Consider the following 26,626-nt stretch of genomic DNA (forward strand, 5'->3'; position numbering starts at 1 on the left):
AAGAGACTTTAGTGTTGTGAGCCCTGATGGAGTTTCAGATTATCCATGAATCTTTTCATTTGCTAAGGAGAAGCTTCAAAACTATTGTTTATATGTATTCATCGTATTTATTTTTTGCAAGTTCTTTTATTTCTAATTAATTGAAGAATTTTTGTTTCTTTTTGTGCTTTCTCTAGGAAAATTCCTCTCCTCCTTTATAATATCATCAGGTAGACATCTGAGCAGAATCAACACTCTCAATTACATTAAAAAAAAAATGGCATATTATTGGAAAACAGATCTAAGTACCAGTGAATCACATCAAGAGCAGCATGAGCACCAAGAATTTCACTCCATAAATCAGTTCCTTTTCCCTAGCCAAGTCAGTCTGGGTTTTGATCAGCTAGTAAGTGAGGTCAGTAATAAAATTCCACTCTGTCAGACTGAAATGGAAGAAAACACTGTTTTTGTACCGAGTGCACCAAGCGGGAACTCAAGAAAGCATTCATTAGATGAAACACACCAAATACCTTTGAATGAATTCACTTCTAAAAGCTCAGAACTCTCTTGTCACCAGGTTAGGAAAATACCGGTAATTGGTTTTAGGAGCTCTGTGCTACCAAAACCTGAAAACGTGAACAAAGGAACCTCTTCGGGAAACCCCATAGGAAAATATCATGGTGCTGATGATTACAGGTTCAATATTTTAGCTTCATCATCTACTAGTCTGGATAAAATTAATTCACAGAGAGAATTAGAAAATGAAAATCACAACTACCACCTAGGATTTGAAAGCAGCATCCCTTCTATGTATCCATCCTTCTCAACTGACTTCATGCCAAAAGAAGATAATAAAAGATGTAGAAATACGGACATTGTAGACCGTTCTCTGATGCCTTTTGAAGGGTCTTCTTTACCCAGGACCTGGGAAAATACATGGCCAAAGAATAGAAAGGTATGTATCATATATGTTGACCTAAAAAAAAAAAAAAAGAATCTGAAAGAATCATTCAGTAATGCATTGGATTAATTTGGTGATGAGGGTCACTCATCTTGAACAGGAAAATGTATTAATATTATTTGTGGAAAAAATAATTTATTATTCACAAATTCTGCATTCCTAAAGTAAGGATTTTTTTCTGAAGAAAGAAAAATAAAAATTTTATATCATTTTTAAAGTTCCAGTTTGGTCACAACTAAATAAAATGTTATAGCCCTTACATTTTATTGGATAAAAATATCATAATTGGAGGTTTTGATGAAAGTGCTTTTGATTCTTATTGTGTTATTATGCACACACAGAAACATACATACATCTCATTAGATTTATATTTTGAGTCATACTGTCATAAATTAAAACTTTATGTCAGTATGGTAGGAAAAATGTCCTTTTGCCCAGAGTCTCCTAAATTATACTGTTGGCAGGCATCTTCTACTGGGATTATTCCAAGAGTAGGAAATTATGCAATCATTGTGCAATTCATCCTTATGGTTTCATCAGTAGTTCTCCAATCAATTAAGTCACCATAGAGTTTTTTGTATAATATTTGAGTATTTCTCTGCTTACACTGAGTCTAGACACAAGTGAAACCAGAAGTAAACAGTGGGGTGGGGGGGGAAGAAAAGAAAAGAAAAAGAAACATTATTGCAGCTACAATTTCCAGGGTGAAGCAAAAGGATTCCTCATTTATTCAATAACTATCATATTCTTAAAATGAACATGATATACTAAGCATAATGAAAGCAAAGAAAAGACAAGATACTTGATTCCAGAAATAGCATATTGCTCAAATTAACTTGTCAACAAATAATGTCAACAGAGTAAAATAACAGATAGAATGAGTCCATAGGAGAAGAAATACCTAATTCTGTCTGAAGCATATGCAAAGGAGGTAGCAACTCAACTCATCTGAATTAAAAGTGATTTTAGAGACACCTATTTCTAATCAGGGCAGAATAACAAGCACTAAACTCCTGATTTCAGGCACTGAACACAAGGCAGTACAGGACCTCACCCTAGAAGGGAAACACCAATGTGTTGCATGATCATCCTCATTTCTGCTTTGGGGCAGGATAGTAGAGCCCCATTTGAGCAGCAGTATCACTACTCTTGAGAAGGCAGAGCCTGTGTTCCAGAGCAGAATACATTTCCAGCTATGCAATGGGTGGGAATCAAAAATTTGCATGGCAGTTGCTGTAAATTTTTGGTCAAACGATTGTGTTCACTACACACAAGTGTAAGTTACACAGGGCAGAAGTTCTAACCTAGCAACCTAGTACTTTAGGCATTCAATTGAGATTACCCAAAGCTATCCCTTAAAAGTATAAAACAACTCTAGAGTGAATGCTGCACCTACCAAAATAGAAGTATCCTAACAAAAAATTAAATAAAGGCTGAAGAGATCAAAGGATCTAACTGCCTACCAGAGAAAAATTATATATTTTGAAAACAGGACAACACAATTTACAATGTGTCATCTATGTTGGACATGTATTAATAATAAATGCACAGATATGTAATGAAGCAATAAATTTTCTCCCCAAATCAAGAAAATAACCCAGTGATTTTACAGAGATTCTGTCACAGTCCAGATGTTGAAATTAACAGAATAAGACTTTAAGGTGGTTATAAAAGAATGTTGAACCAGATGAAGTAAAAGATGAACATAATGAGTAGACCAATGAAGAATCTCAAAAGAAAGTTAGAAACTACAAAAAATAAAATAAAATAAAGACTATGAAAATCTAGTACTGAAAATATAATACCTGAAATGAAAAATCACCCAGTGATTACAGATCTAAAAAGTTCAACAATTTCCAAACAGAATAAATACAAAGACAGTCAGATGTAAGACAAATAATATTCAAACATCTGTGAACAAAATGTAAAGAGAAAATTATAAAAGAGAGTAGCAAGGGAAAACAGATTTCACACAGTGGAACAACAATCTGAATTAAAGCAAGTTTCTATCAGAAACGATAGAAACCAGACAACAATGGAGTGACATTTTAAAAGATATATATCTATACCTATATTTTATATATGTGTGTGTGTGCATCTACATACAGAGACATACAGATACACACACACATATCTATATACTTTTGTATCCATTGAGTATACACTTCAAAACTTGAAATAGATACTAAACAAATGTTGAGAGAAATTAGTCAGCTAACATGCACACAGAAATACTAAAGTGTTTTGGATGCAAGCAAAATGATACCAGATGGAATCTAGAAATGAACAAAGTGGGATGGCTGGCTCAGTCAGTTAAGTGTCTGCCTTTGGCTCAGGTCATGGTTCCAGAGTCCCGAGATCAAGTCCTACATTGGGCTTCTTGCTCAGTGGGGCGCCTGCTTCTCCCTCAGCCCGGTCTGCCTGCCATTCCCCCTGCTTGTGTACTCTCTCTCTGACAAATAAAATCTTAAAAAAAAGAAAAAAGAAATGAACAAAGAGCATTACAAATGGTAAATATATTAGTAACTATGAAAACAAATTTTTAAATTAATTTTGATAGTCGTTTAAACCAAAACAATAGCATTTTACTGAGTTATTTTACATATGTGTCAACAGATGAAAAATATATGACAAGAACAGCATAAAGGATGGAAGAAGTAAATGTTATTTGCTCTTGTGAATTCTTACATTATAAATGCAGTGGTACAGTATTAACTCTAAGTACACTGTGATATGTTAAGGATGCCTATTGTCATTTCTAAGCTAAGACAGCCACTGGAAAAATAATACTGAGAAAGAAAACCAAAAATCCAACAAAGCAATTACATGAAATGAGAAAAAAACAAACAAAAAACAGGGAAGGAAAAATAGAAAGATAAAATAGAATAGAAACAAATAGAAACAAAAATGAGTATGGCAGTCTCAAATCCAACAATATTCATAAGTATACTAAATATAAATAGAATAAACATTTCAAATAAAAAGGGGAAATTGACAAACTAGATAAAAAAAGAAAGATTTAACTATCTATAAGAGACAAACTCAAGAAAGGCAAAAATAAGTTGAAAGTAAAAGAAATAAAAAGATATAATATTCAATCAGCAAACAAGATGATTATTAACAGCAGAAGAAGTACAGTTCAAAGCAGAGTATTATTAGTATTAGTATTATTATCATTTCATAATGACGACATGGTCAATCAGGAAGACAATATAAATTTAAACATGTTATGTACCTAATAAAAGCTTCAATGCACACAAAGCAAAAATTACTTATTTTAAAGTTAATCATACACCTACTTCTGACTGAGACATTTATGGATTTGTTATGCCCAAGTTTTCACATCTGAGAGACCACCAAGGAGCCAAGCACCGATGCAATCACATGAGAGTTTATTTGACAAGCTTAAGCTTGGGCCCAGAGTGGAGTAGGGACTTGGACCCCGATCTTAGTTAAGGCAGAGGTATTTATGGGTTCCTGTTACTAAAGCAGGGTGAGGATTCCTGGAACCAAAGCAGGATGGGGGTATCTGGAACTAAAGCGGGGTGGGGCTTACTAAAGCAAAGTAGGGGAAAGTTCAGCCCTTGGGCACAGGGGTCTGAGATGGCTGCCAGAGCTAAGATGGTTGTACTTACGCTAAAGCTAAACCTGAGGTGGGATGGCCTTAATTTTCTTGGCCTCCACAGATTTATTCATAAATAAAACACGGGTCCATACAAATATTCATATATGAAAATTAATAGTTTTCTTTATAAAAACTACAAACTACCCAAATACCCATCCACAGGAAGATGGATAAACAAATTGTGAAATCGTCATCAATAGAATAGTACTCACGGCAATAAAAAATGAATTATTGATGTGTGGTAACACAGATGAATTTAAAAACATCTATCATTTAAGTGAAAGAAACCAGAAAGAAAGGGCACATATACTTCATCTGTGATGTTAGCCATCTGAATAACCGTAGTTACCAAATGGATGTACAGTTTGACAGAAGCACATTTGAGGGCACTTTCTAATGTGATGGAGATATTCTGTATTTTTATTGTGATATTGATAGTACAGTTATATACATTCCTCAAACTTAAATTACATAGTTAAGATTTATACATTTTCTATATATATTACTTCACTTAAAAAATCCAAAAATCCTGTCAATCTGATTCTAAGTCCAGCTAGGAGGACCATAGGGCAGACGAAGGCCTTCCTTCCTTGACAGAATCCTTAAAACAAAATTAAAATTGTAGATTGTATTAATGTTTTCTCCACACCAAACTATATTAATTTAACAGTTTTTGTTTTAAGATGGCAGGTTATTCTCTTCAGCTAGTTGAAGTACCTCAAGGCAGTAATAAGACTCTGGCCTCCTTCTGTGACAAAGTAAAAAAGTGAGTGTTGCTATTTCATTAAACTTTGAAATTTGTCTATTTTAATAAATTTGTCTATTTTAATTTAATATCACTGAACTGATTAATTTTGAATCTAAAATGTTAAAGGTTTTTTTTTTTTAGAATTTTTAACATAATGAAAAATATAAATTTTTGACAAATTAGTTCATTACCTTCTGGAATTGTTTTTGTTGTTTTTAGTCAAATAATTTTATTCTCTTAAAAATTCAATTAAAGCTAAATGTTTCATAATTTCAGACCTGCCCTTGCTATTTGTTGATTATTTAGTTTGCAGTGAATTATTTTCTCATTTAATGACATAACTGATTGACTTCTCTGGTTATGTCACAAAATAGCATAGATTTATGCTTCTTACCTGGGATATACTATTTTAAATGGTGAGAGTGCCCTCCTCTTAATAATTTAATCTTACCTTAAATGAACTGCCAAAATAAATGAGTAAGTGCATGGGTGTTTGTCCATTGAAAAACAATCTGTTCACTAGGGGATATTATAAAAACATCACTGATCCTCTTTTTGCTCATTTAAAATGAACTTATAATTATAGATGCCTTTTTTTAAGACTAATTTCTCATTTGCAGTTAAAATTTATATAGTGCCATCTCTTCTTTTGCTAAGGTTCCCAAATGTTTTGAAAAATTAATGCATTTACATTTTGTTCTCTTGATTTCTATCTATTTACAGTTGTTTAAAAAATAATAAATATACATATAAATGAACTATAACTTATTTATCAGCTATAGCAGCTTATTACGAAATCATTTGGGATTAATCATTAATTTAAAAGGCTATTTGAAAGCCTAATAAATAGTCCATTTATGAGAGATATTTAAATGTAGAACAGAAAAGCAAGGTCTCTGCCTTAAAAAACTTGTAACCCTATTGGAAGAATTGAAAGGCACACAGATAAAAAACAAAAAATGAAAAACAAAACCAAGAAACTCAAATCCATGAAAATATTTAATTTTTAATTAATGTCTCACTCTTGTTTACAGATAAAAACTAAAATGACTCTTTGGACTCCTATATTAGGATCTTTAAAGTTATCAATATTGATTCTTTAAAGAATAAACTACTCACTGTCCCAAACTGACAAGCATTGCCAGGAATTTGACACTTTAAATATGTGATGTGATCATTTCTACCCTCTAAGCATGAGGAATAGCTCTCTTAATATCACAAGATATCATACAGTATAAATCCATTGACAAAACACTTATGATTTTTCCCATTAATTTTTTAACACAATGTAATATTCTTAGACGAATCTTCTTGTGGATGCAGTAGTGATAGAAAATGTTTTATGTAATGGTTTGTCAGTAGCTCATAGTGCATTTCCTGAATTCTTAAATGTACTTTTTCTCAATGGCTCCTTTCAAAGTAGCTATGAAAATTAAAACAGACAACCAAACAATAATAAACTTTATAGAGTAGTGAAAGGAAAATATAGGTTAATATTCACACACACTTATCTTGGTTTTCAATAGTCTTCTTTGATGTATACTCACATAGAAAATAATTAAATTTATAGATGCAATAAATATTTTATAAAAAAACACACTATTCATTCAACAGCAACTATTTTTGGAGGATCTGCGTACTAGATAATGTCCAAGGCTCTTTATTCTAAAGATCAAACTGAGTTTGAAAGCCAAATTTCCTAAAAGGGTCACAACAGAATGGATTTATGTATCTGGTTTCATCTGTTTTTTGTTGTTGTTGTTGTTTAATATTTAAATAACCATACCTAAAAGTGTTATTGATATTCCTGTTATACACCCTTTAAAGAAGCTGTATAATTTGTTGGATTTGGTTTCTTGCTGTGATACATTTTTAAGCCACATCTTTCAAGGAATGTGTCATATTTTTGTAAAAAACAACAACAACAACAACAATAAAATGGCATAGCATATTAAAAGTTTTGAACACAGTAGACACTCAACAAAGTTTTAGGAGAGAATAGGTCATTAATGTGCATTTTAGATTTAATTTCCCAAAACAGTAGAATTCTTAAATCACATATGCATAGAGTAGGATCCTATCACATGGTTAATGCTTACTCATAAAGCCCCTCAAACAGAACTGGAGTCTAGACCTTCACCTTAGGTGTAACAAAGGAGAGTGGCCCATATCTTTATCCTAAACAATGGGTTCTCAACCTGGAGCTTCAGAGTAGCAGCAGTAACGGCTGATGTAAAGATTCCTCCATAAATCTACCGAATCGGCAAGGATGGGACTCAGAAAATAAGGATCCTGATGCTTGCCATGAATGTTTTCATTTGTCAGGCCCCTCAAGGAGGGCATGTTTCTGTGTAATTGAAAGGCACAGAGATTAAGCTATTTTAGTGAGCATGACACTACTTTAATGCTGCACAAATAGAATGAATGCCAAGGATGTAATTCATATTGATACACTACATAGAATGCATAGTATACCTTCTATACACAGAATGTATAACTTTCTCTGTGGGAACAGCACTACAAAATTTAGATGTCTGCATAATTAATAACAATAACAACCCCCCATGATTTCATATTCATCATCAAAGGTATTTTAAACATCTAAATTGCAAATAATTTTATGTTATATTCTATGTGTGGGCAATAACATGGATCAACAAGGATTCAACTATAATACTATATAATGATAATTATACATCCTATGGGTGGGTATATGCTTCTACCAAAATCTTTTGCATGCTTTTTCACTTTTAATCCTTGCAATAAACCTTTGAAGTAGATATAGATATCCTCATTTGTACAAATAAAGAAACTGGTCAAATAACTTCCCTCCTACCGTTAAAACTACTAAATGGAAGAGTCAGGATTCAAGCTCAAGGCTTCTGGCTCCAAGGATAAACTATTTTGCAATTCTCTGACTCATCTGAGCAGTAAAGAATTGTTCAGTGTGTACAAATGACTTCTGGGTTAAATTGCTTATGTAAAATCCAGAGATTTGTGTAAAATCCAAAAATTTACAGCCAAGAATGGTATTTACCCATTGGTCACAAGATAATTATTTTTTAAAAATCCTTAAATCAAAATGAGTGACTTCTAGCTTGAGAAGTTATCGAAAACCTAGGGGAGGCATTCAGGCTTCTGAAGTAATGTCAATGAAGGAAGTAATCATTGTTCAGAGTGAATTTTCATGCCTAATGAATGACAATGTATTCTTAATTGCTTCAAATGAGATGCTCCTGGGGAAATCTAAAGAATGGTCCTTTACAGTTGTTTTGGTATAATTGCAATCTTTACCAATCTGGCCTTGCTAACAGCACTACAGCACAAATCATCTGCTAATTTTCATATTTTAAATCTTCTATAGCAATACTGTGCATAAAGTTTCTTATAATCATCTCCTAAGTATTATTTTCCATATATTTTTTCAGAATAAGAGAAACATACCATGCAGCTGACATTAATTCCAACTCAGGGAAGATCTGGAGCACGACTACAGCATTTCCCTATCAGCTTTTTTCTAATACTAAGTTTAATATAAGTATTTGTATTGATAACTCAACGCAAGTACTTCATTTTATGCCATATGGTAAGCAACCTTGCAAATAAGTATAAAAATGCCCATAAAGCTGGTATAGGCTGCATAGCCTTGAGTCCACAGACTGAAAGCATTAAAGGAAGCATTATTAAATGCTAATATTTTGCCCTGAAGTAGAGTTAAGAGGAAAACAGCTGGAAACCTTTTGTTAACATTTGTTTAGCTATTGTTTTTAAGACTCTCTGCACATAGCTCACACCCCAGGACACTTTACCTTCCTGCTATAAAATAAATGATGGCAAGTAGAACAAATTTTTAACATATTAAAAACAAAACCTAAATTTCAAAAAGATTATAGATAAAGCATATGAATGAATATGAATGATATATATATGAAAATGGAAATATTGCCCATTAGAAACAACTACGTCATTCAAATGTGAATAAATTATGACATAAAACAGACATAAAAACATAGTGTTTATTCCCATAGCCTTCTGCATGATGAGCAGATAGATCCTTTGAATCAGTCTCTGGGGATGGATCCTGGAATCTGGAAAATGCATGTTATCAAACTGATCAGATGCTTCTTATTTTTACTACAGTTTTAGAATCTCTTTAAAGTTGTTTATTATTTTATTTCACTGTTATTGTCAACTATTTTGTAAAACAATAATAGTTCTTCAAACATTAGTTGCTACTAAATGAGTTTCTGCCTATGAATTGTTTTTTCTTGACAAATAATGATCCAACAAATATTTCCTTTCATCGATTGTTATTAATATAATTACTATTTTGCTTTTTTTCTTTCTTACTCTAGTCATGATTCTGAGTTAGTACAGATGGCTACAACCATAACAAAGTTATGCTGGAATATTTAGTTAGGACCATCTGGTTTGAAACTAACAAAAACCAACTCCTGCTGCCTTAAGAAGAAAAAACATTCTTAAGGAATATAGAAATTTCTTACAGAATTTAAGAGTAAGAATTCAGCAGATTCAGGAAAGTACTAAAGGCACAGATGAATAAGCAGTTCAAAATTCCTATATGTATCTCACCTCATCTCTTCAATATTACTGCTTCTCAGATTTCCCTTGTTTTCTGCTGACTCATTTCCCTTGCTTTTCCAGAACACATGGAAAGCCTAGCTCTCAAGCTTAAATGCTATTTGGCCAGCTACCTAAAGAAAATTCTATCTCTCTATTAGATCTAATTCCAAATTTTTAAAAGCAGGATTCTGATTGCCCAGACAGAATCAGTGGGGTTAAACCCTGAGTTAATCACAGTCTGTGTCATCTTGGCCTCAGTTGCTGGAGAAGAGCGAATAACTGTGAACTAGGGAGACCACTTCTCTTCTTCCAGTTTACAATATTTAATTTCCAGCATCTCTCTCGCGCGTGCGTGTTCTCTCTCTCTCTCTCTCTCTCTCTCTCTCTCTCTGGATATTCTTTTGTTGAATGCGGCAAGTTGGAGGTCATATTTTTACAAGAAGTTTCAAGAAAGTGATTAGGTCATTGTGTCAGTGTTAGAGAAGTGTAGTCGTAAAGAGGATGTCTGTACTGTCAGTGATGTTAAAAATGTTTGTAAGAAGGAGAAAGGGGAGGTGGAGTAAGGGGTGAAGTATAGAGGAAGAAGGACAAAGCAGAGGAGAAAGGACACATTCATGAAAACTCAAAGCAGCATATGCCACTGTTGGGAGGAAAACCTTTCCTCTATCCACTTGTATTTGAAAGGGAGTGGACATGGTGGCTGTGACTTAGCTGACAACAGACAGATTAGTAGGAGAAAATGCAAAGTTTTCTACACATGCATGCAGGGATTACTTGCTGAATACCCAGAGGGAAAGGTTTATATACCAATTTAATGTCAAAGTGTGTATGTTTGTGTACAGCGTGTGTCATTTGGAGCTTCAGTAGGAAAACAGGAACTATATATATATATATAATATAACTATATATACCATGTTAAATTATTATTATAGTTATATTATATAACTATATAACTATAGTTATAGCTATTATAGTTATAGTTATATATGTTATATATATATAACTATATAGAAATATATATATATATATATATATATATATATATAATCTGCTAGTGGATAGGCAGTCTGTCTCCTTCCTGGAATTTACAGGAAGTTCCCTCAGAAGAAAGTTAATGGAAGCTGTATTTTAGGGAGTCTCTGCTTTAGTCAGACAAAGTTCAGATAAGATTTCAAATGTTTTCACTTTGAAATAATCTTTATGCCAAAACTGTCTTCCTTTCACACTTATTGTTTTACTAGTAAATACAGATGTGCTATAAAGAACAAAATAGTGTATCTTAAGAGTATATCAAGAATGACTTCAATAAAAGGTAGAAGCTGTTCCTAGAAACTTAGGGAATAATGAAAGCTAAATAAATAAAGAGGGGGAGATTTATATAAGGCATTTTCATCCAAAGAGAATACTTTATATAAGGCATTTTCATCCAAAGAGAATACTGTTTCCTGAAGAGTGAAGAAATAGAATCCTTTAGAGAAGTAGGTGTTTTGAGCAAAGAATTCTGTGTTCCATAATCTTCAATTAACACTTCAATGAAGATGATTCCCTTGTCCTTATTTCCAAGTACAGAATTACTCTAGAGTGTCTTTCCCTTCAGATTTAGATGATTCATGGTTAGAACTGTATTAGGAGGCCATTTGTGACCTGCAAAGTGTTGGGTGTAGAAGTTTGCAAAGATTAAAGAGTGATTGAGAACAGTCTGCAGAAGTTATCTACTTTTTAAAGAAGTCTGACAGTAATGGGAAGGCTAAAAAGATACTATCTTAATGGAATGAAATGGATGAGGAGAGATTTTATGAGAAGATTAAACAAACAGACATTTTAAGAAAAAACAAAACCATGTAGTAGTGGAGGATACTGAATGTATAAAAGGGGATTTAACTGATAGAAATAGAAGTTAGTACAGGAAAAATAAGAGATTAAAAAGTAAGAGATAGTAAAAAGCAATGATACTTATATTTTAAAAGGAGGGTAAGGAGGCAGAGGGTGATGTGCAAAAAATGAAATTTAATACACAGGGCACTTAATGAAAGAATCTCAAATGGGCATTCTCCTCTTCAATATGGTAGGCAATAGGGTTAACAGATTGAGAAGGACTGCAAGAAGTGGAAGAGTAAAAGAAACTGGGAAAAGTATTCTATTAGCTGCCAAAGTGAAGGTACACGTATAAAATCTACTTAAAAGAAGCCAGAGTACTTGTTGGCTTACACTCAAGAGAAGTTTAATTTACAGATACTTCATGGTTGATTTCAAGGACAAAGATGATAATTTGAGGTTTAGGTAGGTCTAATTTAAATAATGAAACATTCGAAGTGTAACATGAAACAAATAGTAGGAGATAAGTAATAGTAGAAATGGATTATGGAGTCTACCACACAGAGTGGAGAGAAGATAGTAGTGAAATAATGAATTCATGCATGCCCCGTATAGCACGGGGGATGCAGTCTGGAAACAGGAGAGCCAAATTAATTAAAATGAACTGATGTCTCTGGAGATATTTTCCTGCATCATTACAGCAATATTCTCCCCTCCTTGTCAGGGTCCTTACAGTCATGATTTTCGCATTTTTTCATATTTTCTTCTAGATTCCATCATAGCATTTCAATCATTATTTCCAAGCAACAGAGTGTTTAAGATACTCTCTACCATGTTAAAGCATTTCCACAATCTCTCATTCCATGGTGATCTTTACTATTTGTTTCTCTGATCATTTCTTAGAAAATACCTTGATCTACCATGAAACCCACATTTAAAATCCAGCTTTATCCACCCCCCTCCCCTGGACTTTTCTGTGGCTGATCCAGCTATGTCAGTTGCACTACATTTTGTTAGCCAGTTTGTGTTAAAAACCTTTTCCTCCAAACAAAAAGCTATGGAAGAAAAAGAAGCTACAGCAAAGTAAACACATGATTACAAACTAAACACAACTCAGATGAATATAATTGAGTGCTTGCAGTATGCTGTTCAGATTCCCACTGGGTAGGGGTCATTAGTACAGTCTGTTTGCGCGTGCTTCATTGATTGAGACCATGAGATCACCCTCAAAGCATGGATATGTGTGTGTGTGTGTGTGTGTGTGTATAAATAATTTTTACCTGTTATCATTTATGGTAATAAATGAGCCCTGTACTATTTGTCATTTATAATTAAGAAAATATTGCATAGGCAAATATAACTTGTAACAAGTCAGTATGGTTCTGGCCACTATTAAATGGCATGTATATGTAAGAGTTTAGTGGGGAGATTATGGAACATAAAGGCACAGGACTTTACATCTTGAGCTCCAGAGAAGGTAGAGAAAAAAAACACATGTTCATCAAAGTTATTATAAGGCTGTCCACGATGGAAACTTGAGTAATTCCCACATGGGAAGGGAAGAACAGTAAGTTGTGGAGATGCAGAATCATTAAGAATACAGGCTTTGGAATCTGACAGGTTAGACACTCCCCGCATCTCCTAAGTCTCTATGAGTAACCATAGTAGAATACTTATTTTTTTTAAGATTTTATTTATTTATTTTAGAGAGAGATAGGTAGAGAGAGAGAATAGACGTGAGTGGGGGAGGGGCAATGGGACAAGCAGACTCCCTGCTGAGCAAGGAGCCCAATGCAGGGCTTGATCTCAAGACCCAAGAGATCACCACCTGAGCTGAAGTCAGACCTTTAACGGATTGAGCCACCCAACTGCCCTCACAGTAGAATACTTTCTATGCAGAGCCACAATGTATTAAGGTTTTAACATAAGGAATATAATACCTAGGTCTGTCAGTAATATGAAGACAGACTGATTAAAGAATATGCAAACAACTGTTTTTCAAAAGTATCTCCAAATTTAACCAGACTAATAAAAGAGATGCATCTCATTTTCATACCGCTTGATGGAGCTAGACAGTTACAATAGTTCAAAATATATGTATCTTTTTTTTGGTGCTCAGAACCTTTTTCTCAGCCAATATATGATAAGCTCTTATTAACTTCTTTATTATTCATCTTTGTTTTTAGCTAATTATCTTGTCAAAGACCTAATTGCAGAGATTCTACATTTTTGTACAAATGACCAGTTATTCCCCAAAGATCATCTTCTAAGTATATGTGGCTATGAAGAATTTTTGCAGAAGTAAGTATCTTATTAAGGTAAAATCTGATTATTGTTATAACCTATGCTAAGGCACACTTCATTTTTTTCTTTTAAACATACTTTGTACAAACACTATACTCTTATAACCAACATAATCACATCAACTCTGCCCTTTTTAAGGTGAATTCAAAATTTTATAACTCATAGCAATAGTCTCATTCTTGGTTTTATTTTGTATTTTGTATATTTATGGCAACATGTTTTTAAGCGACCTGTGACCAGGAGGGTGATATTCTTAGGAAATGGAAATTTCAGTTTTGCAACCAAGAAAGTCCTGGGCCAAACAAGTCACTGTAGTAAAGCTTATTAGAACTGATGACAATTTTTTAAAAGTAACACGTTATTTTGCAGTGAGTAATTTTTGATTTGAAATAATAGTATACTGATTAAATACTGATTTTTAAAAATCACAGAGGGTTTGAGTATGAGCACAATAACATTTTCATAAAACAGTAACCTCCATTTCTTTAGTCAGGCAGCTCTTGTAACAATTGAAGTCTGTTCTTATGTAGGTCAATTGCAAATACTTATTTGATAGAAAACTCACCTTCTTTTATTATATCACAATTATGGCTATTCTGAAATTCATTAAAGATCAACCTTGAAAATATAATACAATTTTAAGAAAGGAGATATTTCTCTGCTTGTACTGCAGTTATTCTAGAGAGTAAAGTAATCAATAAAGTGTATTGTCATTTACATTTTTCCTTTGTGTTTCCACAAGTGTCTAAGAATGACAGTAGTCTCATGGAAGTAAAAGTGTATTTCTTTTCAGATACTCATTGTCACTGTCATTATTATTCCATCATAAATGTACATGAAAATTTGATGAATTTAACAATATTATCAGCAAATCCAGACCTTCACTGTGCAATGTTAACTGTAAGTGGCTTTTAAGGCTGATTATTTCCTTTTTTGTAATTCCAGTTATAACAAAATAATAATAAAGATTTATATGAAATCACAGATGTTTTGTTGTACTGAACTCACAGATACTTCCCTTCTCTCTTACCTGTTTGAACCTATGAACATACCCAATGACTAGGCTGCTACCTTCTTCCAACATACGGTTTTTGAGATATATCCAAAGAGCAAGGAGAAATACTTGAGAAATGTATTAGCCTAGAAATGACTAGGCTGCTACCTTCTTCCAACATACGGTTTTTGAGATATATCCAAAGAGCAAGGAGAAATACTTGAGAAATGTACTTATACTGAATGCTTATACTTATACTGAATGCTCATTAAAATTCATCCTCTGAAATTATATCTCCAAATGTACAACTGGACTTTGGCTAATGTCAAATATTGAATACAAAGAATAAGAAACATTATCACATTTATGTATCTAGTGTTGTCAGTAGGAAGCATCATCCCATAAGCAAAAGTGTTAAAGAAACAGAAATTTATAAGACTATAATGTGAACAAATTTATAATGGACCTTGTCTTCTTACTTGCTGTTTCAAATGTGTAAGTCATCCATAATTAGCTCAATTGTTGAAATGTATATCTCATTTTGCTCTTTTTTTTGTTAATATGAACATAATAGATTTCTAAAATATTTCAAAGTAATTCGTTTCTAACAAAATAACATTTACCTCGGTTTTTGTTAAGATAGTAAAGTTACAAGTATAAATTAATTATACTCATTTTTCCCTACTGGAATTGGAAAGATATGTATATGTCAGGGATTTACTTACTATTTAAGATTAACATCCTACCTGTTTGGTATGATTCTTTAAAATAAGCAAAAAATTCACTATCATTCTTTCTAACATCTAAATCATTTAGATTTTTTTGTTTGTTTGTTTATTCCCTTGCAACCGTCTACAAATATATGTCCTAGGGGCCCCTGGGTGACTCAGCTGGTTAAGCATCCGACTCTTGATTTTGCCTCAGGTCATGATCTCAGGGTTGTTAGATAGAGCCCTACATTGGGCTCCACACTGGGTGTGAAGCCTGCTTAAAATTCTCTCCTCTCTCCTCTGTCCATCCAACCCCACTCTCTCTCTCAAAAAAAAAAAAAAAAAGAAGATAGTAATAATAATATTAATAAAAAGCAAAAATGTTCTTAAATACTTGGAAATCTTTATAACGTTCTCTGGAGGGAACACAGGTACCACATAATAAAGTTAATAAGGTAATAGGTAATAATTTAGACTCTAACAGTTGTAGTACTACTCTTCATCTGGAGTATTTGACTAGCTTTGATTGTAATAATAATAACCATTTAGCAAATGCTCATTATTTGGTTACCTCATATTGGGTAGACTCCTAAGTCTTATGACATTATCAATATGATAGATACTGTAATTAACCCTGTTTTACAGACAGGAAGTCTGAGGCTTTGCTTAAGATCACACAGCTAGGAAGGTGGGAGAATGAAGCTGAACTCAAACCTGGGTTTGGCTGCTTGCCCTGGGTATGAACTACAAAACAAGATTACAAAACCTCTTGAAGGATATACAAGAAATAGCAAATAGGTTCTTCATGCTGGAATACTGGTGAAAAATATATGTAGTTTCTTTAGTCTGTAGGAATGGGGTACAAAGATTGTATTAGTCAACACCTATTGAAAACGACACACATATAAGATATTTGGCTGATCATTTGAGAATACAAAGATAAGTTATACATAACCTTTGCTCTTTCCCTTGCCTAAAAATTCATAAAGCCCTATAATCACTTCTTATAAAGTCCTATCATGTGGGCAGTATTAGCATTATTACATAGCTAATGCTTATAGATCACAGAGGGACTGACAGCAAGAGTATGGAAAAAGTGCAAAGAAAAGTCAATAATAAACTTGTGTTTAAAGTATAAATACTGAGGAAAAAACCAGTACTATGTGATCAAATGTTAATGGCCTTAAAATATATAAAATACACTTTTTGTTTTTAAAAAAATATTATCAAGGAAAAACAGGCTAGGAATGTGAATAGCATGGGGAAGCCTTGGGTGGTTCAGTCAGTTAAGTGTTTGCCTTCAGCTCAGGTCATGATCCCAGGGTCCCAGGATCTAGCTCCACGTCATGCTCCCTGCTCAGCTGAGATCTGCTTCTCCCTCCCCCTCTGCTACTGCCCCTACTTGTGCTCTCTCTCTCACCGTCGAATAAGTGAATAAAATCTTAAAAAAAAAAAAAAAAGAATATGAATAGCACGAATAGAAATTCAGTGGACAAGAAATTATTTAATTTAATCTAATAACATCCATTTAAAACAATGAAATAACACTTTTTCCCATCAGATTATTAAATTACTTATGATGAAATTCAGTTGAAAATGGACAATATGTAAACATCTGCTAGAAATATAAACTGATATAGCACAAATGAGCTGCAGGATTATATTTTAGTAATCTTTAATTCCAAATGTAGAAATATTACTAAGCCTTTACTAATCTTTTAGTAGTAGACTAATAGTAATAGTAATAGACTCCTTGAGCTCCTGTAAAGTGTAGGTCTAAGAAAACTAAAAATATTATGTGGTTGTTCAGATACAGTGAACTGAAAAGTAGAGAAACATTCTCTCTCCCCCGTCCCAGCAAAAAACCATTATTATTTTTGTGGGATGATGTAGAAATTTTTTTTTCATTTTAAGTTCTCCTTATGTTATCAGAACTATGCTTTTCAATTTGTTCTGCATTATGAAGATAGAGATAAATTATATTTAGTTGCTACTTTTGCAATTTCTCATCTATTTTAGACTAAAGGAAAATCCTTAAAATGTAAACTCCTTGGTTTCTTCCAGTCGCTATATTTGTCTGTCAAAATAGTCACAATAAGTAACGAACTACCTCATGAACCAAGTATTGAGGAAGTAGCTATGACATTTCGTTGTCGCAATTAAAATGTCAATGATATGCTTTCTCATAACTTTGTTAATAGTATATTTATGACGCTCTAGTACTCCTTCATTTTGCTATTTCACTGAACTCACCTGTCTTTAGAGGCCCAGGGCTATTATTAACCTAATAATTTTGAATCTATGAAAAAAAAATTTACACACTTTTCCAAAACATTACATTGAACAAAACTGAAATTAATCAACAAAGCAATTAAGATGCTATGTATGTTTTGTAACCTATCATAAAATTAAGAAAGATGACTTTCTTAGGAAGTCCAAATCCCTTTTTTATAAGTCAACTGTATTATTATGGCAACTCATTTATAACATTCATCCTAATTTAGCATTACAGACTTTTTCTGTAAATTAAAATACTCCATTTTCTCTCTCTCCCCGTCTTTCCCCCTTTTTCCCTGTCTCTCTCTCTCTACTACTCTTGTTTTGGCCCTTCCTCTCCCTGTTCAGTGTTTCCATAAATATAGGAACTCACTTTAATAACATGTCTCCATAACTATTCTCAAAAATGAGTAGGTTTCTGACCTCTTACACTCAGATATCATGTATTTACCAGATATGTCAATTATATCAAGTAGTTTCATTAGCTACAGTATTCTCCTCCAAAACTGCTTTCTTTATGCATGGTTTTAAATAATATGTACAAAGAAAAAATTAAAGAATTAGGACAGAAACTATCAATTTTCTCATTGGCTCAAGATAGCTTAATACAAAATGGTCCACACTATAAAGTATGGAATACAAAAACTGCAAATTAGAATCTGAATAAACTAGAGAAGTAATAGAAAAATAAAAGGTATCTTGTACATTCAATAAATATTAACATCTTCCATCATGTTCCTGGTCTGTAGGCCCTAAATTAAGTACTACAGCAGGAAATATCCTTGGTAATTTAGTTTCCTCTTTTCCCATGAGCTTATCCAGTAGACAGACCCCATTAGGCTAATACAGTGGTAGGCTTAAGGACAGGACTTACTACTACCTCTTTTCTTCCCTGTTAGATGTAGTACAGATATAGACCCCAAACTGTGAGGGATGCCTGGGTGGCTCTGTCAGTTAAGTGCCTGCCTTTGGCTCAGGTCATGATCCCAGGTCTTGGGATCGAGTTCAGCTTCAGGCTACTTGCTTGGTGGGGAAGTCTGCTTCTCCTTCTGCCTGACGCTACCCCTGCTAGTGCTCTCTTTCTCTCTCTGACAAATAAAATCTTAAAAACCACAACAACAAAAACAAACCCTGAAGTGTGCCTGGGTATGCTGTCATTCCAGGGAATAACAAGACTTGTACCTTCACCTTCTCTTGTAACCATCTCACACGAGATTTTTCTTTCTCAATATATTTATAATATATGAAATATAATGTTACTTCACAACTGTACCCCTTAGTATCTAGTCCAGCATTTACTGGGGGTGCAGGTTTTTCTGATTCTTATTCTTAACCTATGTAATTTAAGTAATTTCTTCCCTCAAAAGTCTTGTGTTGTACGTTCTAATTCAGCTTCAAAACAATGTTTCTTAGGTGCTGTGTGAAATGATACAATTTACTACACTTAAAAGCTTTTTGTTGAATAAATCATGACTGCACTGTCAGTAGCAAACCACAAGTGATGCATAAGAAACCAAAAAGTCTTTCTTGATAAATTTTGCTTGGGTCAATTGTTTACAGTTATGACCAGGTGTTATATCTTTGATTTAAAGGAAATAATGAAACTAAACTGTTTTTTATGATTTAATTGACTTTTGTCAAGGAATGCTAGAACCCAGAGTGCTAAAAAATATAAAAAGAAAAAAGAAAAACAAAACCTACTGTAATTAAAATTCTTACTTTGAAATTGTTATATTCTTAAATCTAAATTTAAAAGGCAGTATCTTTCTCTTTATTCATCAGCAGCATTGACTAATTTGATCTTGCTATCTATTTGGGAGTCCCTTTTCTCTCTTCTGACCTTCCCTAATAGAGAAAATGTTGAATAACCTTTGATTAGAGTGAGAAAGTCCTCTTTGAAAATTAAATCTAATTAGAATTTTTAAATAATCTTCTTTATAAAAACCTACTATTTAAAAAAAAACTAGCTAATCTCATGACAATTTGTATTAATTTATTCTTTAAACATTTGATTATAAATTGTAATTGTTTTATTCAAAGTAGTCAGACTATTAAATACCAGTAAGGAAAAGGCTAACTTATATAGAGTTGAAGCTATATAAAGTTAACTTAATATATAAGGATTATACTCATTAGCAGTAAAAACTGGGTTGTATATATTCCTGGGGGGGGGGGGGGGATGAGTGTCTTTCTTCTTAATAAAATTAAGGATTCCATTTAGCAAGCTTGAACAAACTGATTATTTCCAGCACACATGGAATAAATAGCCCAAGATTATCAATATTATAATCAACTCTTTTTGGCTTTTTTGACTTAATTTTGTCTAATAAATAGCTGAAGGTATTTTTCTCTTTTACGTAACTTACTCTTCCCCCTTAGAAATCACAAAATCATGTCAGAGAATTAGAAAAAAAAAGTCATAACTTTGAGAACTCTCACATATAATAATAGAAGTTGCATTTTAGTAATAAATCATTCATTAAAATATCTTGAGTTTCTTCAAATCAGTTATTAGATCTCCTTCAGAGTACTTTACCTAACATTTAAAAATTAATTTTGGCTTCTATCTTTAATAGTTATCTAAAATAACAATAATACACATTTGGTTTCAACCAATAATTCTATACTAGAACAAATGTCCTAATATAAGAATACTCTTTATACAACTTCATTTGAAAGCAATTCCCCAAAGAAAGTGCTTGTGCTAAATAAAGGTTGTTTGCTATTAAAAGCTATAGGTAAGGGGGCGCCTGGGTGGCTCAGTGGGTTGGGCCGCTGCCTTCAGCTCAGGTCATGATCTCAGGGTCATGGGATCGAGTCCCGCATCGGGCTCTCTGCTCAGCGGGGAGCCTGCTTCCCTTCCTCTCTCTCTGCCTGCCTCTCCGTCTACTTGTGATTTCTCTCTGTCAAACAAATGAATAAAATCTTTGGAAAAAAAAAAAAAAGCTATAGGTAAGAATTACAGCGTATTTCAGACCGAAGTTTTCTAAAAAGCTTTGTCATGTTTATACACACATTATTAACCAACAGACTTGAGTCTTTTCATCAAGTTTTTATAAAAGTTTTATCAAGTTTTTATAAAAATAAAAACCTGTTGCATTATTTTTCCAAGAAGACAAAGCAAATCAGAACTAAACAGAGGTATATAATTTAATTTCATTATACCTAAATCTATAATAATCAATAGGCAGCTATCAAGTTATTTTTATAACTCAAAAACATTTACTTCTAAAAGCTAAGAAATAAAAATCACACTCTTACCCCCCACCAATTCTGAATCAAATTAAGTTCCGTTTTTCTTAAAGTAAAGGAATTAGCTAGACAATATGTAAATTGTGTAGTATTTCAAATAAGCCAGTATTATCTTATGAGGCCTACATGCATTATTTTAAATTTAGTTCTTAAATGTTTTGTACTAATAAAGTCTAAAGATTGTTTATCCTCTGGAGGTTTGTGAGAAAATAATGAAACCTTGAAATGGGTTAAGAACTGTATTTTTTTTCTTCAGTTGGTGACTGTATTACAAACTTTGCACACCATACCTCTGAAATAACTCCCTGGAGTTTAGTGCACATTTTTGTAAAGGACACAAATTTCCAAATTCACTGATAGGTTTCCTCCTTACTTACTTTCTATCTTCTTTAACTTTTTTATTTACATTGTTGTGCAGTTATTTGTCTTTTGTAAATGCACAGCTTTAAAGAAGGCATTACAAACTTGAAAGGTGTTATAAAACATTTCCTCTAGATTTAAAAAAATGGAATTTAAAAAAGTATGTGTACTATATATGTAAAGAAATACAACCACATTCAAGTGAAGAGGCCTGAGGGATAGTTGCCCTTTTACAAGCTGGAGGGAATTCTTAAGAAAAAAAATGGGGCATCGGAAAAGAAGTTTCGATCTCTTAGGTGCAATTCTCTCTCAAATTGTAGATACTGGTATCAATTTATGTCCCATAGAGAGTCCCTATTCAAAACCATGACCCCTGTCTGCTAACCACCCTCGCTGTGAGCCCTAGTGTTAGAATTTAACCTACGCTTGTCTTTAAATCATGAAGTTTAAGCTGTCCTGTTTATGGTTTCCCTGAAAGCAAAATAACAATAAAATTGAGGAGCACTGATTGAGGAAAACAGTGTACCACCGATCTTTATCTATGCTGAGGAGCAACAAGTAACACTTAAAGCATAAATCCAGGGTGTTTTTGTTAGTTACGAAACTTACTAAAATTAAGGATCATGATAGAATTAACATCATCAACATTTTTAAGTGTCAAATATAAAAGGAATAGTGTGTTTACAGAATACACATACATAAGTATTTGAAAAATATTCTCTTGAGGGCTACAGTATTATTAATATTTTAGCATTTTCTTATATTCACTTTACATCTCTTAGTCAACCTAAGTATTAACAGGCAGCTTAATTGTTGAATTTCCTTAAAGAAAGATCTTTAATAGCTCTCAGCAATCCTGGCTTTCAATAAAATCAAATGGACATACATTTTTTTCTATATAGGACTATAATATCTCAAAATGCATCTCTGTGAGTACTTCTTACATTTAAGAATGGAGAATATTTAAACCTAACTAGGTTAGCTTATTAAAAAAAGGATATGTATTTATTCCAATAATAGAATAATGTTTAAACGTGAGTTTACAAGGAGTGCCTAGCCTGATGGGAATCAATATTTGTAGGTCCAACATTATTTAGGATGTCTTTTTTTGCCCATAAGATAAATTTGAAGTACTTACATATCATTTTTTGGTGTTAAGGTCATTAATCTCTTTATACAAACATACTGCTATAGAAATACTTAAAAATAATGTGAGCTACTTATGAATAGGAAATAGGGGTAATTACGTGCAAGGATTCAGCTCTTTGGTGTTTATCTTAAATGGCAGGTATACTCATAACAGTTCCCAAGATAGTAGCTAACAACACGTAGCTGGAATCAAAGATTTGCTGAGGGAATAAATAAAAGGATGTGCAGAATTTTGATTTATGAAGAAAAAACCTAAACTTTTCATTGTATCATAAAGATTCAGTTCATTTAACAGTCTAAGATTTTTTCACATATGGTTAAATAAAACTACTAAGAACCCATATTTGAAATGTTACCAGATTCAGAAAAACATCTTCTGTATATAATCTGAAGTAGATAATTCCAATATTCACACACACACAAAAAACATAGTAATACCTAATGTGGCCTTTTCTCTTAGTTCTCATATAGTATTTTCTTGTATTATCCATCTTAGCAGTGATGTTTGTTTTTCTTTCTTTTGGTACGGTAGGCTTTCTTCCTATCTTTTCTGATATCTAGAGTCAACAAACACTTATTGATTTTTCCTTAGTCCATTTACTCATTAAATTCTATATATCAACCTTCTTTCTATTCTTTAATGCTTTGTTTTCTTTTTCTCTCTTCTCTTTCATCTGGCTCTGTCCAATGGAAATGTAATGTGGGCCACATAATTATTTTAAGTTTTCTACTAGCCACTTTAAAAAACATATAAAAAGAAACTGATAGAAATAAATTTTAATATAATATTTTATTTATTTAACTCAAATATTTTATTTAACCAAAATAGTATCATTTCAACATGTAATCAAAATTTTTAAAATATTGATATGTTTTATATTCCCTTTCGGTGCTAAATCTTCAAAATTCAGTATGTATTTTTATGCTTCGAGCACATCTTAATTCAGACTAGTGACATTTTGAGTGTTCAATAGCCACATGAGTCTAATGTTACTATATTAGGTAGTATAGCCCTAGATCATCATAAGCAAATTGACCAAAATGGTGGTCTTGCCAAGCAGAGTGATGGCAGAGTGGTGAATAGTAGTTTATAGCTCTTAAAAAGCATTATGGTTATTAGAGACAATGTAACATCAGACATTTCATTTAAGTGACAATTCTAGCACAGTAATAGTTTTTGTTACTGCTAACATACATAAACATGACTTAGTACTTTAAATATGATATCTGAAAAAATGAGGTACTGAGTACAATCTCAAAATAACGTGTTCTGTAACATAAATTAATGTACCCATAGAAGTCTCCTTAATACATGTAAAACATTCTGGCATACTAATGTTTTGTTCCACTAAAAAGAGTAGCTAAAAGCAAAGTACACAGGAAGCTGCTGAGGGTGACAGTATTGTACACACTGACCAGTGACCATTCACCAACATGCATTTTTTTTCAACTCAGACCCCGGCTCTGTCTTGAAAATGCTTACTGCAGAATTCCACAATTTTGTGCATTTTGCTCTTGCCTCTGTATTTAGAAGCAACAAAGGTTTCTTCCATCCTCTTCCATCCAAACTAAGGCTTTTCTGAAAGCCAACTCTTTATCTACTATGATATTTCTTTATATTTCTTAAAGATTCTTTAAATTCTTAAAATTTTTATTGTATTTAAATTCAATTAATTAAATTATGGTGCATTATTAGTTTCAGAGGAAGAGTTCAGTGATTAATCAGTTGCATATAACACCCAGTGCTCATTACATCAAATGTCCCCTTTAATGTCCATCACCCAGGTACCCTATCCCCTCACCCATCTCCCCTCCAGCAACCCTCAGTTTGCTTCCTATAGTGAAGAGTCTCTTAGGGTTTGTCTGCCTCTCTGATTTTGTCTTATTTTATTTTTACCTCCCTTCCCTCATGATCCTCTGTTTAGTTTCTTAAATTCTGCATAATTGGAATCATATGATAATTGTCTTTCTCTGATTGACTTATTTCTCTTAGCATAATACTCTCTAGTTCCATCCATGTCTTTGCAAATGGTAAGATTTCATTTTTTGATGGGGGAGTAATATTCATATATATATATACATACATACATACCACATCTTCCTTTTCCATTCATCTGTTGATGGACATCTGGGTTCTTTCCATTGTTTGGCTATTGTGGACATTGCTGCTATAAACATTGGGGTGCAAGTGCCTCTTCAGATCACTACCCTTGTATCTTTGGGGTAAGTACTTAGTGGTGAAATTGCTGGATAAAATAGAGGATAGCTCTATTTTCAACTTTTTGAGAACCTCCATACTGTTTTCCAGAGTAGTAGCACCAGCTTGCATCTCCACCAACAGTGTAAGAGGGTTCCCCTTTCTCCATTCCTTGCCAACATTTGTTTGTCCCTGATTTGTTAATTTTAGCCATTCTGACCAGTGTGAAGTAGTATCTCATTGTGGTTTTGACTTCTATTTCCCTGATGTGAGTGATGTTGAGCATTTTTTCATGTGTCTGTTGGCCATTTGGATGTCTTCTTTGGAGAAGTATCTGTTCATATCCTCTGCCTATTTCTTGACTAGATTATTTATTTTTTAGATTTGAATTTGATAAGTTCTTTATAGATCTCAGATACTGCCCTTTATCTGAGAAGACATTTGCAAATATCTCTCCCATTCTGTTGGTTATCTTTTGGTTTTGTCAATTGCTTCCTTCGCTGTGCAAAAGCATTTTATCTTGATGAAGTCAGAACAGCTCATTTTTGCTTTTGTTTCCTTGCCTTTGGAGATACATCTAGCAAGAAGTTGTTTTAAAACTGTGCTGATGTTTTTATTCAGATTTGTATATCTTTGTCTGTGTGTGTTCTGGTTACAGACCTGTATTGGTTTGAGTGGTGTCTTCCAACAGTTTTTCCCAGGAGACCTGTTATTTTTGGCCCACAATTTGCAAAAACCCCCACTGCCCCCTTATATAAAAAGAAACTTGTGGAAAAAAAAGAAAGAAAAAAAGAAACACATGTATCACATTATACCAGGAATGCCTGAATCTATATATAAATTTTAAGTGTGCTATTTTTACTCCAAATATTTATGTTCTAGTGTCTGGTCTTATTTTGTCAAACCCAGGATCCTTATTTGCAAAATGGGAGATTTGGGCCAGAACTGTTCTTCCTTTCCAGTTTTTGAGATGTTTCTTCATGCAAAATCATACATAATATTATTAGAATGATAATTAGATATCCTCATGACAGGATTAATATAGTAAAATGCAATTCTACCCATAGCCCACCAAAATTCTCATGAAACGGCAGGAAAAAATATTTCTAAAAAACTCCTGGTAAAATAAGGAGTGACAGCATGGGAAGGACAAAACAATTGCAAAGGGACTGTGGAGGTCCTAGATAAAATATTAAAAGATATTTAAAATAGGAAGGTTTTGGATAAAAATAAATAAAATAAAATAGGAAGGTTTTAGGACATTCATTTGACAGCTTTATAAAAAACAAGACAATATCCTAAGGAATGATGAGCTTTCAAAATTTAGCTCAAGGAGATAAGTATAAAGTAGTATAAAAGTAGTATAAAAGAATAAAAGTATAAAATATAAATAAAATAAAATAAAAGTACATAGTATAAAAGAAAACAATGAGCAGTGTGGCGTGAAAAGTTAGCTTTTGCAAATTGCACCAAACCTTCAGAGAACAGAGATTTTCCAATTATATAAACTGTTCCAGGACAGAGAAAAGGTATATGAAGTTTACAAGGCTGGCCTAATTGTGATGCCTAAAGCAAATAAAGGTAATAAAATTTTACAATTACAGGTCTATCTAAATTTTGAAAAATGCAAAAAAAAAAAACAAACCTTAAGAAATGTAAATAAAATCTGCT

General features: G+C 32.9%; 1 protein-coding gene across 3 annotated transcripts in view; it reads left to right on the forward strand.

Moving 5' to 3' along the window:
- The window catches only part of PIK3C2G (phosphatidylinositol-4-phosphate 3-kinase catalytic subunit type 2 gamma), a 351,683-nt gene that overhangs the window by 28,439 nt on the left and 296,618 nt on the right, over nt 1-26,626 (forward strand). For all 3 annotated transcript variants that reach the window (XM_082742400.1, XM_082742402.1, XM_082742401.1), the window contains exons 2-5: nt 177-934; nt 5,249-5,331; nt 8,742-8,899; nt 13,899-14,013. In XM_082742400.1, the coding sequence (XP_082598526.1) occupies nt 177-934; nt 5,249-5,331; nt 8,742-8,899; nt 13,899-14,013 (1,114 nt within the window). The remainder of the gene's footprint in view (nt 1-176; nt 935-5,248; nt 5,332-8,741; nt 8,900-13,898; nt 14,014-26,626) is intronic.

This window comes from Mustela nivalis, assembly GCF_964662115.1.
Source record: "Mustela nivalis genome assembly, chromosome: 7".
NCBI classification, from domain to species: Eukaryota; Metazoa; Chordata; class Mammalia; order Carnivora; family Mustelidae; genus Mustela; species Mustela nivalis.